Source organism: Bos indicus x Bos taurus, chromosome 16, assembly GCF_003369695.1.
Source record: "Bos indicus x Bos taurus breed Angus x Brahman F1 hybrid chromosome 16, Bos_hybrid_MaternalHap_v2.0, whole genome shotgun sequence".
In the NCBI taxonomy this organism is placed as follows: Eukaryota; Metazoa; Chordata; class Mammalia; order Artiodactyla; family Bovidae; genus Bos; species Bos indicus x Bos taurus.
In genome coordinates, this window is record NC_040091.1 from 62168302 (window position 1) to 62185240 (window position 16939).

General features: G+C 45.5%; 1 protein-coding gene across 7 annotated transcripts in view; it reads left to right on the forward strand.

Moving 5' to 3' along the window:
* Positions 1 to 16939, forward strand: part of CACNA1E (calcium voltage-gated channel subunit alpha1 E) — a 536699-nt gene that overhangs the window by 475078 nt on the left and 44682 nt on the right. For 6 of the 7 annotated variants that reach the window (XM_027565502.1, XM_027565501.1, XM_027565507.1 and 3 more), the window contains 9 exons: positions 1138 to 1149; positions 2851 to 2947; positions 5376 to 5536; positions 6266 to 6403; positions 7682 to 7883; positions 8860 to 9024; positions 9976 to 10086; positions 13994 to 14077; positions 14796 to 14921. In XM_027565502.1, coding sequence (XP_027421303.1) covers positions 1138 to 1149; positions 2851 to 2947; positions 5376 to 5536; positions 6266 to 6403; positions 7682 to 7883; positions 8860 to 9024; positions 9976 to 10086; positions 13994 to 14077; positions 14796 to 14921 — 1096 coding nt within the window. The remainder of the gene's footprint in view (positions 1 to 1137; positions 1150 to 2850; positions 2948 to 5375; positions 5537 to 6265; positions 6404 to 7681; positions 7884 to 8859; positions 9025 to 9975; positions 10087 to 13993; positions 14078 to 14795; positions 14922 to 16939) is intronic. The other variant, XM_027565503.1, reaches the window with a different exon arrangement.

The window sequence follows — 16939 nt, forward strand, 5'->3', positions numbered from 1 at the left end:
CTTATGCAAGGCACATCTTCCCCAGGCTGCAGTTTTGTTTGCAGTTAAGAGGATTTCAGGGATCTCTTCCAGCTCTAGAATTTGGTGAGCCATTTGACAGAGCCTGGAACTGAAACCTGCTGGCGCAGAAGCTAGTGGCGCAGAGCGAGAGCTCTGAACGTCACGCAGACTTGGGTTCAAGTCCCAGCTCACCCTGCCAGTGCTGAGCACTTGACCTCTCAGCATCTCATCTGTGAAACAGAGACAATAATACCTTTGTGCTAAAGTGATTAGGATGTCCACATAAAGAATTGCACTAAAAGTGCTTAACACTGAGTCTGGCCAAGAATAAATATTAAAGTTAGTCCTCATATCTCATATGTTTTATATTCACGCTCTCCATCTTGATGTGTGTCATTGTTAAACCCCACCGCTAGAGCAGGGGTGATTTGTCTTCCAGCTGCACAGTAAAAAGCTCACAAAGGACAGGTGGTCATTTAATTTATCAAAAGGCATCTCTTTGTGTGACATCAGGACCTTGATAGACAGTGCCTTCCCCTATAATTCAAGCTGGCTTTGTAATGTGGCTCTTCTGTGCTTTTGAGAGATGTCAGAGTAGCCCTCTCCTGGACATTGCATGTCCCTCTCCAAATGAAATCCTTCATAAACATAAATATGCCACGATGCTTTGAAACACCTTTCCCAACACATAGTTTCTGGCCCAGAGTAGGCATTTTTCCTCTAGTCTGAAATCTTATACATTCACTGGGAACAGAGTTTGACTGAAGACTACTAAGGAAGAGGACATGAAAGCTACATTTAGAAAACTTGAGTTCAGCAAGACTCCATGAAATAACGTGCAACTTGGGGAATGCCGTCAGGTTAGAGGCAGTGTCACTAATGCCTGCAGAGGGCCTTGGCCTTTCCAGGGTAGAGAGGTGGGTATGGAGCCATGGTGAGCTGGCCCTTCCTTTCACAAAGCGTGTGGACTCTGCAAGTGCCAAGGCTGTAAGCGGGATCACCCGGGTCTGGACTTCTCCAATTTCCCATCATCCTAAATTCTCCTTTCTCCCTGAAGTTTACTGACTGTCTGCCTTCTCTCCATTCCCCTCCCCTCTTTTTTTTTTTTTAACTGCTTTCTGGCTGGATCCTCCATAGGAATGCTTTGGGGTAAATATTTTTTTCTTCAGTTTTCTTTGAAGTGGGGTGGAGGAAGGAGAATGTATGATTGGGAGGTAAGGAGCTGACTCACCGAGAAAGCAGTGGGGAGTTTATGTGAGTGGTGTGTCCTCACTGACTTCTAAGAAAACCAAAACTAGGAGTCACCAAGCTTTCTTGGAAAATGATCATTCTTACTGGTTTGGATGTGTATTTGGGCTTTATGTTGCCTTCTTAGATAGTTTTATTGACCAACCTAATAAAGTAAAAGAGTTTATCAAACAGACAAAACCCATGGATGCAAAAGGCCATTGCTATCAATGTAATACTTTGGGTTATCTACAGTCAGATCTACAGTTCAGTAAAAGTGACTTATAGGTCATGGATAATAACCATTTAAGAGGGTCTCAAAATATACATTCTAGCCAGTCAGTATTCCATTAAATGTCTTCCTACCTTGCCTTGTATGAAAAAATAGATGGCCTTTGATCTTCCTGTTTGGGAGGATGGGTATGGCAGGGAAGACAGGGTGGAAAACAGGCAGAAGCCATGGAGTTTCCATCTGATGTTCTAGATGGATCCTATTTCTTCTGATTGTCGGTGTCATGGTAATCTGGGCCAGTGTGAGGGAAGAACCAAAGCCTGAGCTCACTATTTAGAGTCTCATTTCCTACCATCTGTGTGTTTTACAAATTGCACTTGTTTGACTTGAATGCAAAGATCTCAGGGGATGAGTGGGGTGGAGAGAGAAATGCAGGTTGACTTATTCATTTCCTTCCTAAAAATAGATGTATTTTGTCTACTAGGAGCAAGCATTTTTGAGAGGCTGAAGGGGGAGGGTCATAAGCTGTAAGGCAAGGATTAAGGTGGGCGGGGGCTGCAGTTTGGGCCTCCCCCAACTGTAGGCTGTCCACAGTTTGTGCTGGATGCAGAGGGCTTGAAATGGGAAGGACTGCAAGAAGAGCCAGCTGCACAGAGAGAATGGGGGTGTGAGCCAAGGGTCCTGGCTGGAAGCCTGCATGACATGCTGTCTCTGGAGCAGGCAGCCTAGCACAGCAAGGGCATCGTGTCCCCACCAGCCCTCCTCACCCTGCTCTCCCTGGAACTGTGCCGAGGTGACCAACCTATAAACCAAAAGAAAGGACTAGGTTGAGTCTTCTGATAAGACTTGTTCTCAACTGGGGCTCCCTATTCAACAAATATTAGGTTGGCCAAAAAAGTTTGTTTGGGTGTTTCTGTTAAGGTATGGAAAAACCCAAATGAACTTTCTGGCCAACCCAATATTATTAGAGTCTTCTACTGAAGACTTCTAGGCTAGGCACGGTGCCCATCCACAGTAGGCTATGGCCCTGTTCCTTAGTCGATGGATCATCCATTTCCATTTGGCCAGTGTGGTCATGAGCAGCGTGACTCTGGCTGTTGGGAGGGGGAGAAGTGTTGATTAACATATGTGCATGGGTGCCTCTGCATGAGTATACCTGGGGGGGTGTGTGTGTGTGTACATGCGTGCATATGAGTGTGTACACCCTGGGAAGTGATTGGGAAGTTTTCCCAGAGCATGTTTCTTGGGGGTCTCCCTGAAGGAGTCTACTCTGACCCAGTTTCTAGCCTCTTGCCCACCTCTCTCCCCTTTCCCCCTGCTTTGTTAATGCAGTAGTGTGACAATCTCTTTAATTTTCCCCTGTCCTGTGATTCCCTGGGGCTTCTCTGCAGAACTAACAAGGGCCGGGATATTAAGACCATCAAGTCCCTGAGGGTTCTCCGTGTCCTGAGGCCGCTGAAGACCATCAAGCGCCTGCCCAAGCTCAAGGTGATGTTCACCAGCCTCTTCCCTTTATCTCCCCTTTGTCCATTTTCCCTTTCTAGCCACCACTGGCCTGCTTTGGGAGAATTATTTCTGGAAATATTCCTGTTGCTCCCATGAGGACTAGGATTCTTTTTGTCTGCTAAAACTAAGGGTCTTAGTCTCAAAGGAAAATAACCAACGTCCTAAGAACTCTCCAAGGAGGCTTTCACCCCTTGACTCCAAATCTAGGAGGTATTTTCTACCCACTGTGGCGAGTCATAGGAAGAACCTTGTGTGGCTTTGTCCTGGGGCCTCCCGTGTGGTTAAGGTGGGTCAGACACCAGAATGGAAACAGCAAGAGCCCTGTATGTCATGGTCTGTGTATTTGGTCGGGCAAAGTAACCTGGGATGGTTTCTTTCCTCGTGATTCTAGAGAAACAAAGGACCTTCTAGCCTTGATGCTTCATATTTTTGAGGCATGAATAGGTCAATAACTTGCCCAAGGACAGAGTCACTTTCGGCATCAGCAGAGAAGAAATGGGGAAGTGAGCTTCTGCAGCTGAGTTCTCCCTGTTGCCAAGACCTGTGTCTGCATAGGTCTAAGTCTGGCTTCCCCTGCCCCCTGGCCTGATGGCCCATCCTGAGCTCCTTCCCCGAGGCTTCCTGCCCTCAGGTTGCTGACATGTGGAACCTGCCTCTCCTACACACATCCACTGCTGTTACGGAAGCCGAAGCCTTATTGGATAGAAGTTCTTCCTCCCTGTATTCCTGTGAATGAGAGCCAGTCACCACTGGACAGGGAACTGGGGACCCCCATACCCCCCATTCCTCTGTCCCATTGAATTTACATCACCTCGAATATTCCCCACCCATCCCCCACCAGCACCACCGCAGCTGCTTCCCTTTCAGCCCTCTGGCTCTGAGGGGAGATGGTAAGCCAACCAGGTTGATCAGAGGCTTCGGATCACAGGAAGGTCTCTTTTGAAAGACCCCTAACTGACTGAGACAAGGCTTCCTCTCAGAACCCGGGGCCCTGGCCACTTGTATGGGTTCCTGAGGAGAGAGGCTCATGCCTCACAGGAAGTGTCCTCACTGCCTGCTCCCCTCCTCCACTGCCCGGCCTCCTCTCCTGGATGAGCGCCTCCCATGGTGATGGGCCCAGCACAGGGCCTGGCCTGGCTCAGCACCCGTGAACATTCATTCCTTTCTGCCTCACCCCCAGCAAAATATGGCCAGGAGCCCTGGGGCCCGACAACCACTGTCATTAGCCACAGCCCAGGTCCACTGGTCTCATCTCCTCTGAGCTATGTTGTGGTCCAGAGAAGAGCTCAGACAGGCGGATGGTATTACTCACCAGGCTGGAGAAGGCGCCCCCAACCTTGGCTAATTCCAATTAATTAGGAAGGGCTGGCTCTTCGCTCTGCAGTTCCATAACCTGAGGGAAATGTAGGTGGATCTGATAATTCCATGAGTCTGCGTGTCGCTCCCATTCCCTGCAGTGCTGAACTAATTAAACCAGCAGTGTTCACCCAGCACTGTGAAGAGGCAACCGCTCAAACGCAGGGCCACTGTGGGGCTAGTCTCGCCAGTGCGCCAAACCTGCAAACCTAGAAAACAACCCCAAAATGGTTTGAAATACGTTGAATTCCCATGTAGCTCTTCATGGCGTAGGGCCTAGAAGGCATTCTCCAGAGGGAGATTCAGTGCCTTGAACTGAAGTGCAAGTTTCTGGTTCTGACCTTCAGTCCTCCTGTCTCTAAGAAGGCAGCTCTCACCCCTTCCCACATCACCTGTTGAATCTTTAAACCCAGCACAGCTAGCTTTAAACTAGAGAAACTTTATCTGAAGTGTGGAATGCAATTGGGGGTAAATCTATGAACTTATTACAGAATATCATTAAAGTGAACAAAGATGATAGTTTATCACTCCCTGCTCCATTTAGAAAGGCAAAGGGAAAACAATACATATTCAATATACAAAGCAAATCTAAGAATGTGCCCCAAATAAAGGAGGTTTATAGATAAGCTATTTAATGTATTGCAGAAAAGGGATCCTTAAAATCATTTAGCCTATCGAATGCCTAAAACGGGCTAAATGATTTCGAGGATCCCTTCTCTGCAATGCATTTCTGTTTCACACTAAGTGAAGTGCACGTAATAGAATTCCACAGAGGACTCCCTTCACTGCCTGCTGCCATCTGGTCTCTTCTGCTTCGGGTTTCCTTTCAGATTCAGAGCATGCGTTCCCCTCCCAAGTGGCAGGTTCCTGTAGTCATGACCAGGTTAGAGGCCAGGTCTGAATCCTGTGAGTGTCGCTTCTTAGTAGGGTGGTATCTTCTGGGGCACCTTCTCCGAGCACCCGCTGCCAGTTGTGTGGGTCCCATACAGCTTCAGGCAGATCCACAGGCCATTCCAGGGACTCACACACCAGGGCTCTCTTCTTCTGTTCTCAGGCTGTCTTTGACTGTGTGGTCACCTCCTTGAAAAACGTCTTCAACATACTCATTGTCTACAAGCTCTTCATGTTCATCTTTGCTGTCATCGCAGTTCAGCTTTTCAAGGGCAAGTTCTTCTACTGCACGGACAGTTCCAAGGACACAGAGAAGGAGTGCATGTAAGTGCCACTGGCATGCTCCACTCACTTTCTGCTCAAGTGTGTTTTGATAAGGTCCACTCCTCCCTTTATAGATAGGTCATTTCTTTCTCTCTTACTTAAATCCATTCCACTTTGGGGGGAAACAAAAGTCAAAATATGAAGTTGCTACATTTTGATTGAGGACCTCTTTTGTGTCAAGCATGGACATTTCACATCAGGTTTAAATTTTAAATCTTTCTCATGACCTTCTGAGATAAGTCTTCCTTGCACAGTATAGATGTGGAAGTTGAAGCACAGAAAGTTTAAGTTGCTCAAGATTACCCAGCAACTGGGCTTCCCTTGTGGCTTAACTGGTAAAGAATCTGCCTGCAATGCAGAAGACCTGGGTTCGATCCCTGGGTTGAAAAGATCCCCTGGAGAAGGGAAAGGCTACCCACTCTAATACCTGGAGAATTCCATGGACTATATGGTCCATGGGGTCACAAAGAATCAGACATGACTCAGCAACTTTCACTTTCACCCAGCAACTAATGAAAAGATGAAGATTTAATCTTCCATGTCTGTTGGGCACGAAATCTCATTTTTGTTCCATGATAATATGCTGTTATAATAAAATCCCTCCTTCCTTGCATTTGAATGCCAATAATTCAATAATTACTAGGGTACGTTACTGTAGTCCCTAGGATTTCTTTGCTCTTCTGTGAGCTATAGTGACAAGGTTCTGGTCCATTTCTGCTCTGGTTTTAGAGGCAACTATGTAGATCACGAGAAAAACAAGATGGAGGTGAAAGGCCGAGAGTGGAAGCGCCATGAATTCCATTATGACAACATCATCTGGGCTCTGCTGACCCTCTTCACTGTCTCCACAGGGGAAGGGTGGCCTCAGTGAGTAATGGGTTTGACTTGGCATGCTTGTCTATAAGCTGGGCTGGGACCAGATGTTTGCCTTGAGAAGCTGATTTAGGATAAACAAGGCTAACCCTTGGGTATTGTACCAAGGAAGGTAAGTGGTTATGAGTAGGTGAGACAGGCAGGAGAGAGGAAGAATGAAAATCCCTCAGACAGGAATCAAGCGGGATCTGATGAAGTCAGGGAAATATCTGGTGCACTTCATGTTTTCGCTGATTATCAAGGAGTTGAGTGGAGCCATCTGACTCTTACAGAACAAATGAACTTTGAACAGCTCTCCACACCTTAGAAGAGTCCCTGAGGACTGTTTTAGACACATTTATCATCCACGTTGACCCTGGACATGAGAGAGGGTTGCGGGTTAAGGATGAGCTGGAAGAACCCAGGGACGCTTTCTGTGATCATACCTTATATGGCAAAAGTAACAGAATGCAGTTTTTTTATGCTGCTCATGGCACTAGTGGTAAAGAACCTACCTGCCAATACAGGAGACGTGAGAGACGCTAGTTCGATCCCTGGGTCGGGAAGATCTCCTGGAGAAGGAAATGGCAACCCACTCCAGTATTCTTGCCTGGAGAATCCCATGGACGAAGAAGCCTGGCAGGCTACAGTCCATAGGGTTGAAAAGAGTCAAACATGACTGAAATGACTTAGCACATAGCTGCAGGCTGATTTTTTTCAGAGACTTGGCAATAACCAAGACACCACTTTTTGGTGGCAGCATACTCTGTTGGCAGCAAAATGCCAAAGGGGAATTGTGGAATCTTGCTATTTTATAACAACCTCAACTGTAAAATAATGTCACTCTGGTGCTTAGGAGTTGGATCCATGATGGCACAGGGGCTAGAAACAGCAGTGGCTTGGGGGTCACCAGATCGCCACCAACTTGGTTGTGGAGCCCCAAATTCATGGAAGACCAATGAAGTTTAAAGAGTCAAATAAGAAAATGCTGGGGGCTTCCCTGGTGATCCATTGGTTAAGAGTTTTCCTTCCAATGCAGCATGAGTGGGCTCAGTCCCTCACTGGGGAATTAAGAACCCACAAGTGTAGTGGCCACAAAACCAAAACATAAAACAGAAGCAGTATTGTCATGAATTCAATGAAGACTTTAAAAATGGTCCACATCCAAAAAAAAAAAAAAAAATCTTTAAGAGTATATGTATTTAATAGGGGGCATATCAGCTAATGAAGCCTTGAGTCAGAGCAGCTGCCAGGACCGCCCCCACCACGCCTGCCTCCTCTTTCTGTCCCCAGGGTCTTGCAGCACTCGGTCGATGTGACAGAGGAAGACCGAGGCCCAAGCCGCAGCAACCGGATGGAGATGTCCATCTTTTATGTGGTCTACTTTGTGGTCTTCCCCTTCTTCTTTGTCAACATCTTTGTGGCTCTCATCATCATCACCTTCCAGGAGCAAGGGGACAAGATGATGGAAGAGTGCAGCCTGGAGAAGAATGAGGTGAAGCAAGGGAGTCTGGAGCATGGGGCAGCAGGGGCTCCAGAAAGGACTGTCAGACCAGCAGCGTTAGGAGGAAGACAGAATGTTCTCTACTCTCTTATGAATTAGAGAATTGGGGGGAAATGTTTTAGTTGGTCATCAAATAAACATCTTTGGAGCATCTGCTGTGTTTAAAGCCCAAGGATAAGTCATAGGAATGGGCTTCCCTGGTGGCTCAGATGATAAAGAATCTGCCTGCAAAGGGGGAGACCTGAGTTCAGTCCCTCGGTTGGAAAGATCCCTTGGAGGAGGGCATGGCAACCCACTCCAGTATTCTTGCCTGGAGAATCCCATGGACAGAGGAGCCTGGTGGGCTGTAGTCCATGGGGTTGCAGTCCTTACTTTTATGCAGCATGTAGTCTAGAGGTTGGGGGTGAAAGACATGTGCTAACATTGTAACATTAAGACATCTGCTTCCCTGGCAGTGTCCCTCAATGGTGTGTATTTGCTGTAAGGGTAGGGAATAAGTCTGACTTGTTACTGCTTTTGTAGTAACAAGTGTGGTTCTGGCACATTGTCGAGTTCATTGTTTTTATCCTGGAACTGCCCTAGAAATCATTAAGAGTCTATAAGACAAATGCAAAGAAAGTGCTGTGGAAATGCACAGGGAGATAGATTTTTACTTCTGACTGCAGGCACCAGGTACAGCTTCCTGCCTAGTCATCTCAGCCATGTGCTGTGTAAGAGACCACTATTATCAATAAAAATATTAAGTCCTTACTATATGGGACTTGCTGTATGACAGTACGAAGTCCTTACCGTATGGCATCCCACCTGTAGCTTTGTCCGGATAATTTCTTTTGCTACTTTTACCTCTGCTTGCCCAGTCCTAGCCTCTTCTACACTGTCCTCTTCTCCTAAGCATCTAACAGAGAGCCCCCCAGGGTGCGAGGTTTGGGGGATCTGAGCCTGGCTAACCAGTGTGACCCTCCCGCAGAGGGCATGCATCGACTTCGCCATCAGTGCCAAACCGCTCACCCGCTACATGCCCCAGAACAGGCACACCTTCCAGTACCGCGTCTGGCACTTCGTGGTGTCTCCATCCTTTGAGTACACCATCATGGCCATGATCGCCCTGAACACCGTCGTGCTGATGATGAAGGTGAGAGGGTGGTGGCTGGGAGGCGCTGTGGGGAGCTGAGCCTCGGAGACTGCCCCCTCCCAGGGCACTTGTGTGTGTGCCCAAGACACTGAGAAAACCCTCCAGGAGAGTGAGGGGGAGGTAGGGAGGACGAATGGGGACTTGGTGTTTAATGGGAACAGAGTTTCTGTTTAGGAAGGTGAAAAATTTGGAAGATGGTAATGGTGAATGTACTTAGTGCCACTGAACTTTACAGTTAAATATGGCTAAAATTGTGTGCTTTGTATGATGTGACTTTTGCCACAATAAAAAACATTAAAAAAAAATTCAAGATTGGGAACTCTGGCAGTCCAGTGGTTCGAACGCCTCACTTCTATTGCAGGGGGCACAGGTTAAATCCCTGCTCAGGGAACTGGGATGCCACAAACTATGTACCATGGCCAAAAAAAAAAAAAAAAAAAAACGGCTTACCAGTCTGTTGCCTCCTTACCTACTTTTCCATTGTGGAATCTCTCTTTGATCTTGTCTCCATCAGCAAACCAGCCTCTAGGTCCTTGGGGTAAAATGCAGTGTAATACATAGCGGCAGTCATGGAACTCTGAAAACAAAGGCTGGTGATGCAGTCAGATGCAGGTGAGGGTGGAAATGTCAGCTGTGGGTGATCGTGGAGTTCTAAGAGTCAGAAGAGGTTTGATGTTATTTAATACTAAATGGTAAAGTAATTAACTCTAGGAAATGTTTCTGCCCTTCACGCCTTCAGTTTTGGGAAGACTGGCCATTTTGCTAATAAGATTTGTGTTCTTCTCTGTATCCTTTTGCTACATAGGATGTATACTTCTCCTCTCTGCCCTAAATGACTGTCTTTCCTTCTACATCATGCAGCAGAATGTCTCCCTAGGGCAGGGATGCCAGATGGCCAACCTCTGTGACCTGGATATGCCTCTCACCTTCCCTGTTTTCTCTTCCTGGCAGTACTACTCTGCTCCCTGTACCTATGAGCTGGCCCTGAAGTACCTAAATATCGCCTTCACCATGGTGTTTTCCCTGGAATGTGTCCTGAAGATCATTGCATTTGGCTTCTTGGTATGTCGTAGGATTTATCCTGGCCTCATGCTTATCTTCCCTTCTCTTTGGGCTCATTCCCAGCCTCTGTTGGAAGGGAGGGGTGGTCGCTGCTATTCCAGAAATGGTTCACACACCCACCCACCTAACTGTAAGTTTGTTTGGACTGCTCAATAAAAGGTCATAGAGACAAGATGCTGTGTGAGGGTGTTAGGAGAAGAGGCAAAGGGCACCAAAGCCCTCACAGAGACTTCAGCCCCGTTCCTTTCAAATTCTATCAGTGGTCAAGAGGCCACCAATATTGGGTCTTACTGGAACTTAGTAAGATTTACCTGTTGAGGAGGAGCCAAGCAAGGATTGGACTAGTAAACCCAAGTGCTTACTGATGGAAGGCTTAAACTCTTATAACTCAAATGGAAAGATATCTGTCCCTCTTAGCCTCCAACATAGAAAATAATAGATTTTATTAATACCTAATTGTCCTCCTCCCTTTAGTTATGTGAAGAGTAACTTTTGCCAACAAAAATAAATGTTTAGTACTAAAGCTTACAAAGACTAGTGACCTTTAAAGTGTCTGTATGTGAGAGAGAGAGAGGTGGGCATTCTGGAATAGGTTTGGGGAGCATTGGGATGAGTTTTTCTGGCATGAGTCTTCCTTTTACTTTTTTTCAACTGCTAATTATAGTTTTGGCAGATTCTCACATCTGCCATCAAGCGTGTTAAGCAAACCTAGCCTTTTGCTTCAGTGTCCTATAAACAAAACAGTTCTTTCTGCCACCCCACCCTTGGCTCAGTGTTTACAAGTAAGATCAGTGGGATACAGATAAACCCACCTGACAGCTGTTTCACACTTATTTTGTGTGTGAGCTACCATTTCAAATTATATGTGTATATGGCATTCCCTGAAAGAAGAGAAACTTAGCTTATTATCTGCATGTGGGTTTGACTGCTGGCAGCTTGGGCAGGGACTCTGACCTCAACGTGGTGGTTGTGAGTGTTAACGCTGGGGGTTGCTTCTGGCTTCCTAGTGGTTCTTTGCAAAGTCATTGATTTGATGGTGTAGGGAGGAGAGTTGAAGGGAACCCATGGCAGGTGGCTGTATTGTTGGTTGTTGGACTCCCTTTTGAGTCTTAGAGAAATCAAAAAGTAAACTACCAGCCACAAAGATGCCTTTATTATACAGTCTAGCCCTGGGCAGGGGGAGCAAGGGGCGGGGGAAGCTTATACAACAACAGGAAAAGTTTTCCTCCGCATCTTGATTACTTGCATGTTGGATTGATACTGTCTCTGCTTAAGCCCCCAATTATGTGTCAAATTGTAGGGAATACTGAATACCTACTTATAAGCTTAACTAGGTGATTCAGCCCCAAAGCCTGCCTCCTTCCCACCCTCACCCTCATATTTTCATTCAAGGTCTAGAAGCATTCTGAACACTATAAAAGGCACCACTAGCCCCAAATAAGTCTTTTCATTGATATGGTACTGTGGGTTTTCAGAATTCCCTAATATGTACTGTTTTGTCAGATCTTCGCAATGACTCTGAAATAGACATGGCAGAAACTATCCTTGTTGTTGTTTTTATTTTAAATGAGGAAATTGAAGTTCAGAAAAATTATGTTGCTTTTCGAAGGTTACAAACTAAAAGGCAGTAGAATTGGATAGTGAAATGGGAATAAAAAAGGAAGGAAGAAGAAGAAAGAAAGGGAGAGAATTAAAATACATTGGTTGTCTGGAAAAAGAAAAGTGAAAGTAAGTGTTAGTTGCTCAGTCATGTTCGACTCTTTGTGACCCCATGGACCGTAGCCCACCAGGCTCCTCTGTCCATGGGATTCTCCAAGCAAGAAAACTAGAGTAGATAGCCATTCCCTGCTCAGAGGATCTTCCTGACCCAGGGATTGAACTCAGGTCTCCTGCATTGCAAGCAGATTCTTTACCATCTGAGCCACCAGGGAAAAAAGCTTTACATATTATTCATTTTACCTTCATAAGAACTATTTTATTAGATCGGGCATTATGGTTTTCTTCTTATATGGATGAGCTGGGGCTCAACAAGATTCAGTACTTCGCATAAGTTTACTAAAAGGCAGAGCCTGTGATCAGATCCTGGTCTATCTGGCTTCAGAAGCCCACACTTTGTCCTCCATAATCTCCTAGTGTATGCCTCTGTGCTTTACCATGCTGTATTGTAAAGCCTCCTCTACTGGAATCTAGTGCTTCTGTTCCCCGAGATTTAGATTTGTATTCTAGCTCATATATGGGAACTATCTAAGAATGCAACACAGGAGACCCATATTCAATCCTTGGGTTGGGAAGATCCCCTAGAGAAGGAAATGGCAACCCACTCCAGTATTCTTACCTGGAGAATTCCATGGCCAGAGGAGCCTGGCAGGCTACAGTCCTTGGGGTTGCAAAGAGTTGGACATGACTGAGCGACTATTGCTCACTCACATCTAAGAATTAGGAAGCTCACCCCAGGTTGGAAATAGGAGAGCCCTGAGATGTGAGGAACTCAGAGACTCAACTTGGCCCCAGTCCTGAAGGAGTAGGCACCCTTAACAGGTGAGTTTGTGAGGCTGGATGTCTGGTTTATCTACATGCCTGGCAGGTGCCTGTGACTTTTGAATCAGACAGACCTTTCCAAGCCTCAGTTTTCTCATGCATTAAAGGAGGATAACAAGAACTGCCATGAACAGCCGTAGATCCTGTGTGTGTGTCCAATCAGGGAACATGCCTAAGATGTCTGGTCCTGAGTAGGTGCTCGTAAATCTACCTTCTCTCTCCCCACACCATTTCTCTCCATCACATCTCCCTCCCTACTCTTCATGCCAGCCCTACCAATCGGTAATTTGTGAAGTATTTATCACTACCTACTTAGAGCATCCATGGGAGGAATAAATGAACTGAAAGAATGCTGAGGAAGGGTCTGGCACAGAATCTGGCATGTATAGTAAGGATTCTTGAATGCCAGCCGTGGGGGTGGGAGAAGGTATAGTTGCACAGTCTCAAGGGTCACTTACAGGAGCTGTCACCCACGGGTAAGTGGGTAATGTTTTGGAGACCCAGGTATTCTCTTTCTTTTAAGGAATATAGTTCAAGGTCTGTGTTCACCTGAGCCCTGGAGATGAGAGCAGAGCCCACTTTGCTCTAACGTTCCAGAGCTGAATGTTTTCTGGTTGGTGCATTTTCCAGGTCCTTTACGCCTTCGTCTCCTTTAACCTTCTCATCTCATTACTGCTTCCTTATATTTTATTTATTCACACTTCCTCGAAAGGTGTAACAGAGCCGAGAAAGATGGGAAAGATGATTTCGTTCATCCTATGCCAATCAGAAGTTGGTTTGAAAATGTTCAATGAAGTTAGAAAGAGATTTTTGGCACATCTTTGATCTTTAGGCACTTAGGACATCTCTGACTTTTATTGTTAGTTGAAAATCAGAATGGTGTATTTATAGGGTCCCATTATACTATTTAAATAGTTTAAAAGTTGTAGTTATAGAAAACCTTAGACTAATACTGTAAATCATTTTATTGTCTTGTGGGTAACAATGACGATCTTTCTTTTCTTGGAGGTCAACATGTTCTAGGCTACAAATCACTTTCTTGCATATTTTTATGTAGTATTACATTAAAAAATCTTATGTGTTCTTTATATAGCTTTTTAGTGACAGCTTCAAAAAACAAGGTCTTCAAATAGTGATGAAACTGCTTCCCAAATGAGAAATTCTCAAATTAGTGAAGGAGAAACTGCATTTTTGGTTAGAAATAGGAAACTAAAGCCAAAGTTAAAATGAACTTGTCTTGGAATTGAAAAGCTTTAATTCCAAGTGAAAGAATTATATCATGAAAGATATATTTTCTTCATTTTTCCCCCTTGTTTTCTTTTCCTCCCCCCCCCCACCCCCAATTCTCATGGCTGAATTCACTTGGCAGAACTATTTCCGAGACACCTGGAATATCTTTGACTTCATCACTGTGATTGGCAGTATCACAGAAATTATTCTGACGGACAGCAAGGTAAATAGCTCTTCCGTCTTTCTCTTTAAGCTCGGCCCTGGAGTAGCATTAAAACAATCCTCAGCACATTCAGTCCATTTTTAACTCCTCAAACCCAATGTGCAGCCCCCTATTCACTTCCTCAGTCCTGAGCTTTCCCCAGAAAATGGGACCATTGGATGGCACTGGATCTCATGGAAGGTGTGGGCCCGTTTGCACGACTCAAATAGGTGAGTGGGATAGAGGGCCCAGGAGAGGCCATGTCACCGTGTTCTGCTGGATTCTTCAGGAGATACCAAGAATCTAGGCACAGGATCTTTGCCCTCAAAGTTGTTAGATCTGAAGTGGTTCCCTGAGATGGTTCATCCCAAACAAAACTTGGAGAGCTCATCACAAAACCAGCATGTTCTAGAGGGATTATGAGGTCTGCTCTCTGACACCCACGTGCAGAGTCAGGACCACTCAGAGAAGACTGGGGAGGCCAGTTTTGCCAACTGTTTTCCGGGCACCCATCTGGGGAACTTCTATACCTTCCTGCCTGGGAACAGAGGGTGGGCCTGGGGAGGCTCGGAGAGATGGTCCTCTCTGGCCAGCCAGCTGGAGACAGGGTTAAAAATGAAAGACACCATTCATGTTCTATTTAATGATCTGAATGAGGGATAAAGGCACAAATGCCAGTGCTTAACTTTCCTAAATGACCCAAATGTCACTAATGATATGTTTCCTTCTGGTCCACCAGCTGGTGAACACTAGTGGCTTCAACATGAGCTTTCTGAAGCTCTTCCGAGCGGCCCGCCTCATCAAGCTGCTGCGTCAGGGCTACACCATCCGCATTTTACTGTGGACCTTCGTGCAGTCCTTTAAGGTAAAAGGCCTTACCAGCTCCTCCTCTGAGGCTTGAGGGGCTCCTGTCGCATCAGACAGAACACTGGGCAACACAGCATTATTCTGCAGGTCCCCTCGCCTCTGGAAATGGGTGTTTGTCAGAAGCATCAGATGAACACAGCAGTCCTCAGCTACAGTACAACTCGGCCAGGAGGTGGTTAGCTTATGACTGATTGGTTAGGATCTCATTCTAGAAAGCATCCCAACTTTGAAACTGAGTTATCGTCTCTGTTCGCTGAGGCAGGGGGCTTGTCTTATGAGGTGTGTTCCCTCCCAAGTATTCCAGAATGCCCGGAGCAATCCTATCCATGGGCAGAGCCAACCACCTGTAGTCACATACCCTCTGCATTTTCAGAGGTTCGTCCGTGGCTTTATTTCACCCAACAGTTTTTCAAAGGACTCCTTGGGTTGTGTTTTGTAATGAGATGATTCATACCATTCCCACATATGTCATCATTAGTATGTAATTCCTGAACCACTGAGTATATGGCATGCTAATGGCCACCTCTGCGTCCTGCAAATGAATAGGACATCTGGGCAAGGTTAATATGGTGAGCATCTGTTGAATGACCTCATGGAGTTGTACAGAGGTATATGTGTAATAAACAAGTTAAAAATTGAAACCTGAGACCCATGTAAATGGCAGAGACTTGCAGTAAAAGAAATTTTCCATATTTAAATATTTGCATGCTGTAGCAAATATAATTAGTTTTTGAAGTTTGGGGAGTGTTGATGCTGTTCAAAAACGTACTATTTTCTTCAAAAAAATAGAGTTTTTCAATAAATGTATTTTTAAAATCTGATGAAATTGATTCAAAGATGAAAAATCATGAATTCAATAATTGCCTTCTTTACTTTAATTATTTGTACATTTTAATTTTATTATTTGATGTTTGGCTGCACTGGGTCTTCATTGCTGCATGTGGGCTTTCTCTAGTTGCAGAGAGAAGGGGCTTCTCTTCATTGCGGTGCTTGGGCTTCTCATTCCAGTGGCTTCTCTTGTTGCTGAGCACAGGCTCTAGACACATGGGCTTCAGTAATTGCTGCTTTCAGGCTCTGGAGCTCAGGCTTAGTAATTCTGGTGCGCGGGCTTGGTTGCTCCAAGGCATGTGGAATCTTCCTAGACCAGGGCTCAAACCCATGTCCCCTGTGTTGGTAAGTGGATTCTTAACCACCAGACCACCAGGGAGTCCAATTATTTGTATATTTTAATTCCAAACTGAACTGAAGAGAGCTTGTCAGTGAATCCATGGTTTCTCGTTATTTGAAAGGGACTTCACCCCACACCGTCATGACTGAATTACTTCTCCATCAAGTTCCTGTGCATCTGAAATGTGAGACCAGTTGTAAGGATGTTCAGGTTCCCACGAGCAACCTTGACATCTTTATTGTATTCATCATAATTGTATGGTGTGATAATTCCCACAGAGGCCTCACCTCAGTGAAAACTGTTTCTCCAAAACTGAATGACAGAGGAGAAATCAAAACCCTTAGCAAGAATTTAACCGTTTGAGTCTTGAATGGAGCTGGATTTAGAATTTGAAACACAAGATGCTCTTAAAACCTCTTTGTAGAGGCCTGCCCAACAAGTTACAGCTGTTAGTCTCTTAAGAAATATGTGTCAGCCTGTCATAGTCTCGTGATCACCAATTCTCTGTGAAAGTGTGTACTATTGAGGGCACAGAAAAGCGTGTCATAAACTGATGGCCAAATGGTTGGCTTATTCCAGTGAATAGAGAAGATTGGAGGCAGTTGTATCTGTCTCCAGGTGACACTGTGATGGATGGGTGTTTGCTTTTGGAGCCACTCTGGGACACAGTGTAGAAGTTGTTTTCTTGAAGTTGGTTTAACAAAGGCTGCCTCTGCACACACACAGCAGAGAGTCACACCGTGTAGACAGCATTGTCCCGTCTCTGCCTCCCCCTCCCTCCCCCTGAGCATCACCTCATTGTCCGCCACTGACTCCTACTCAGTGCTTCTCTCTCTTCCTTATTTTTT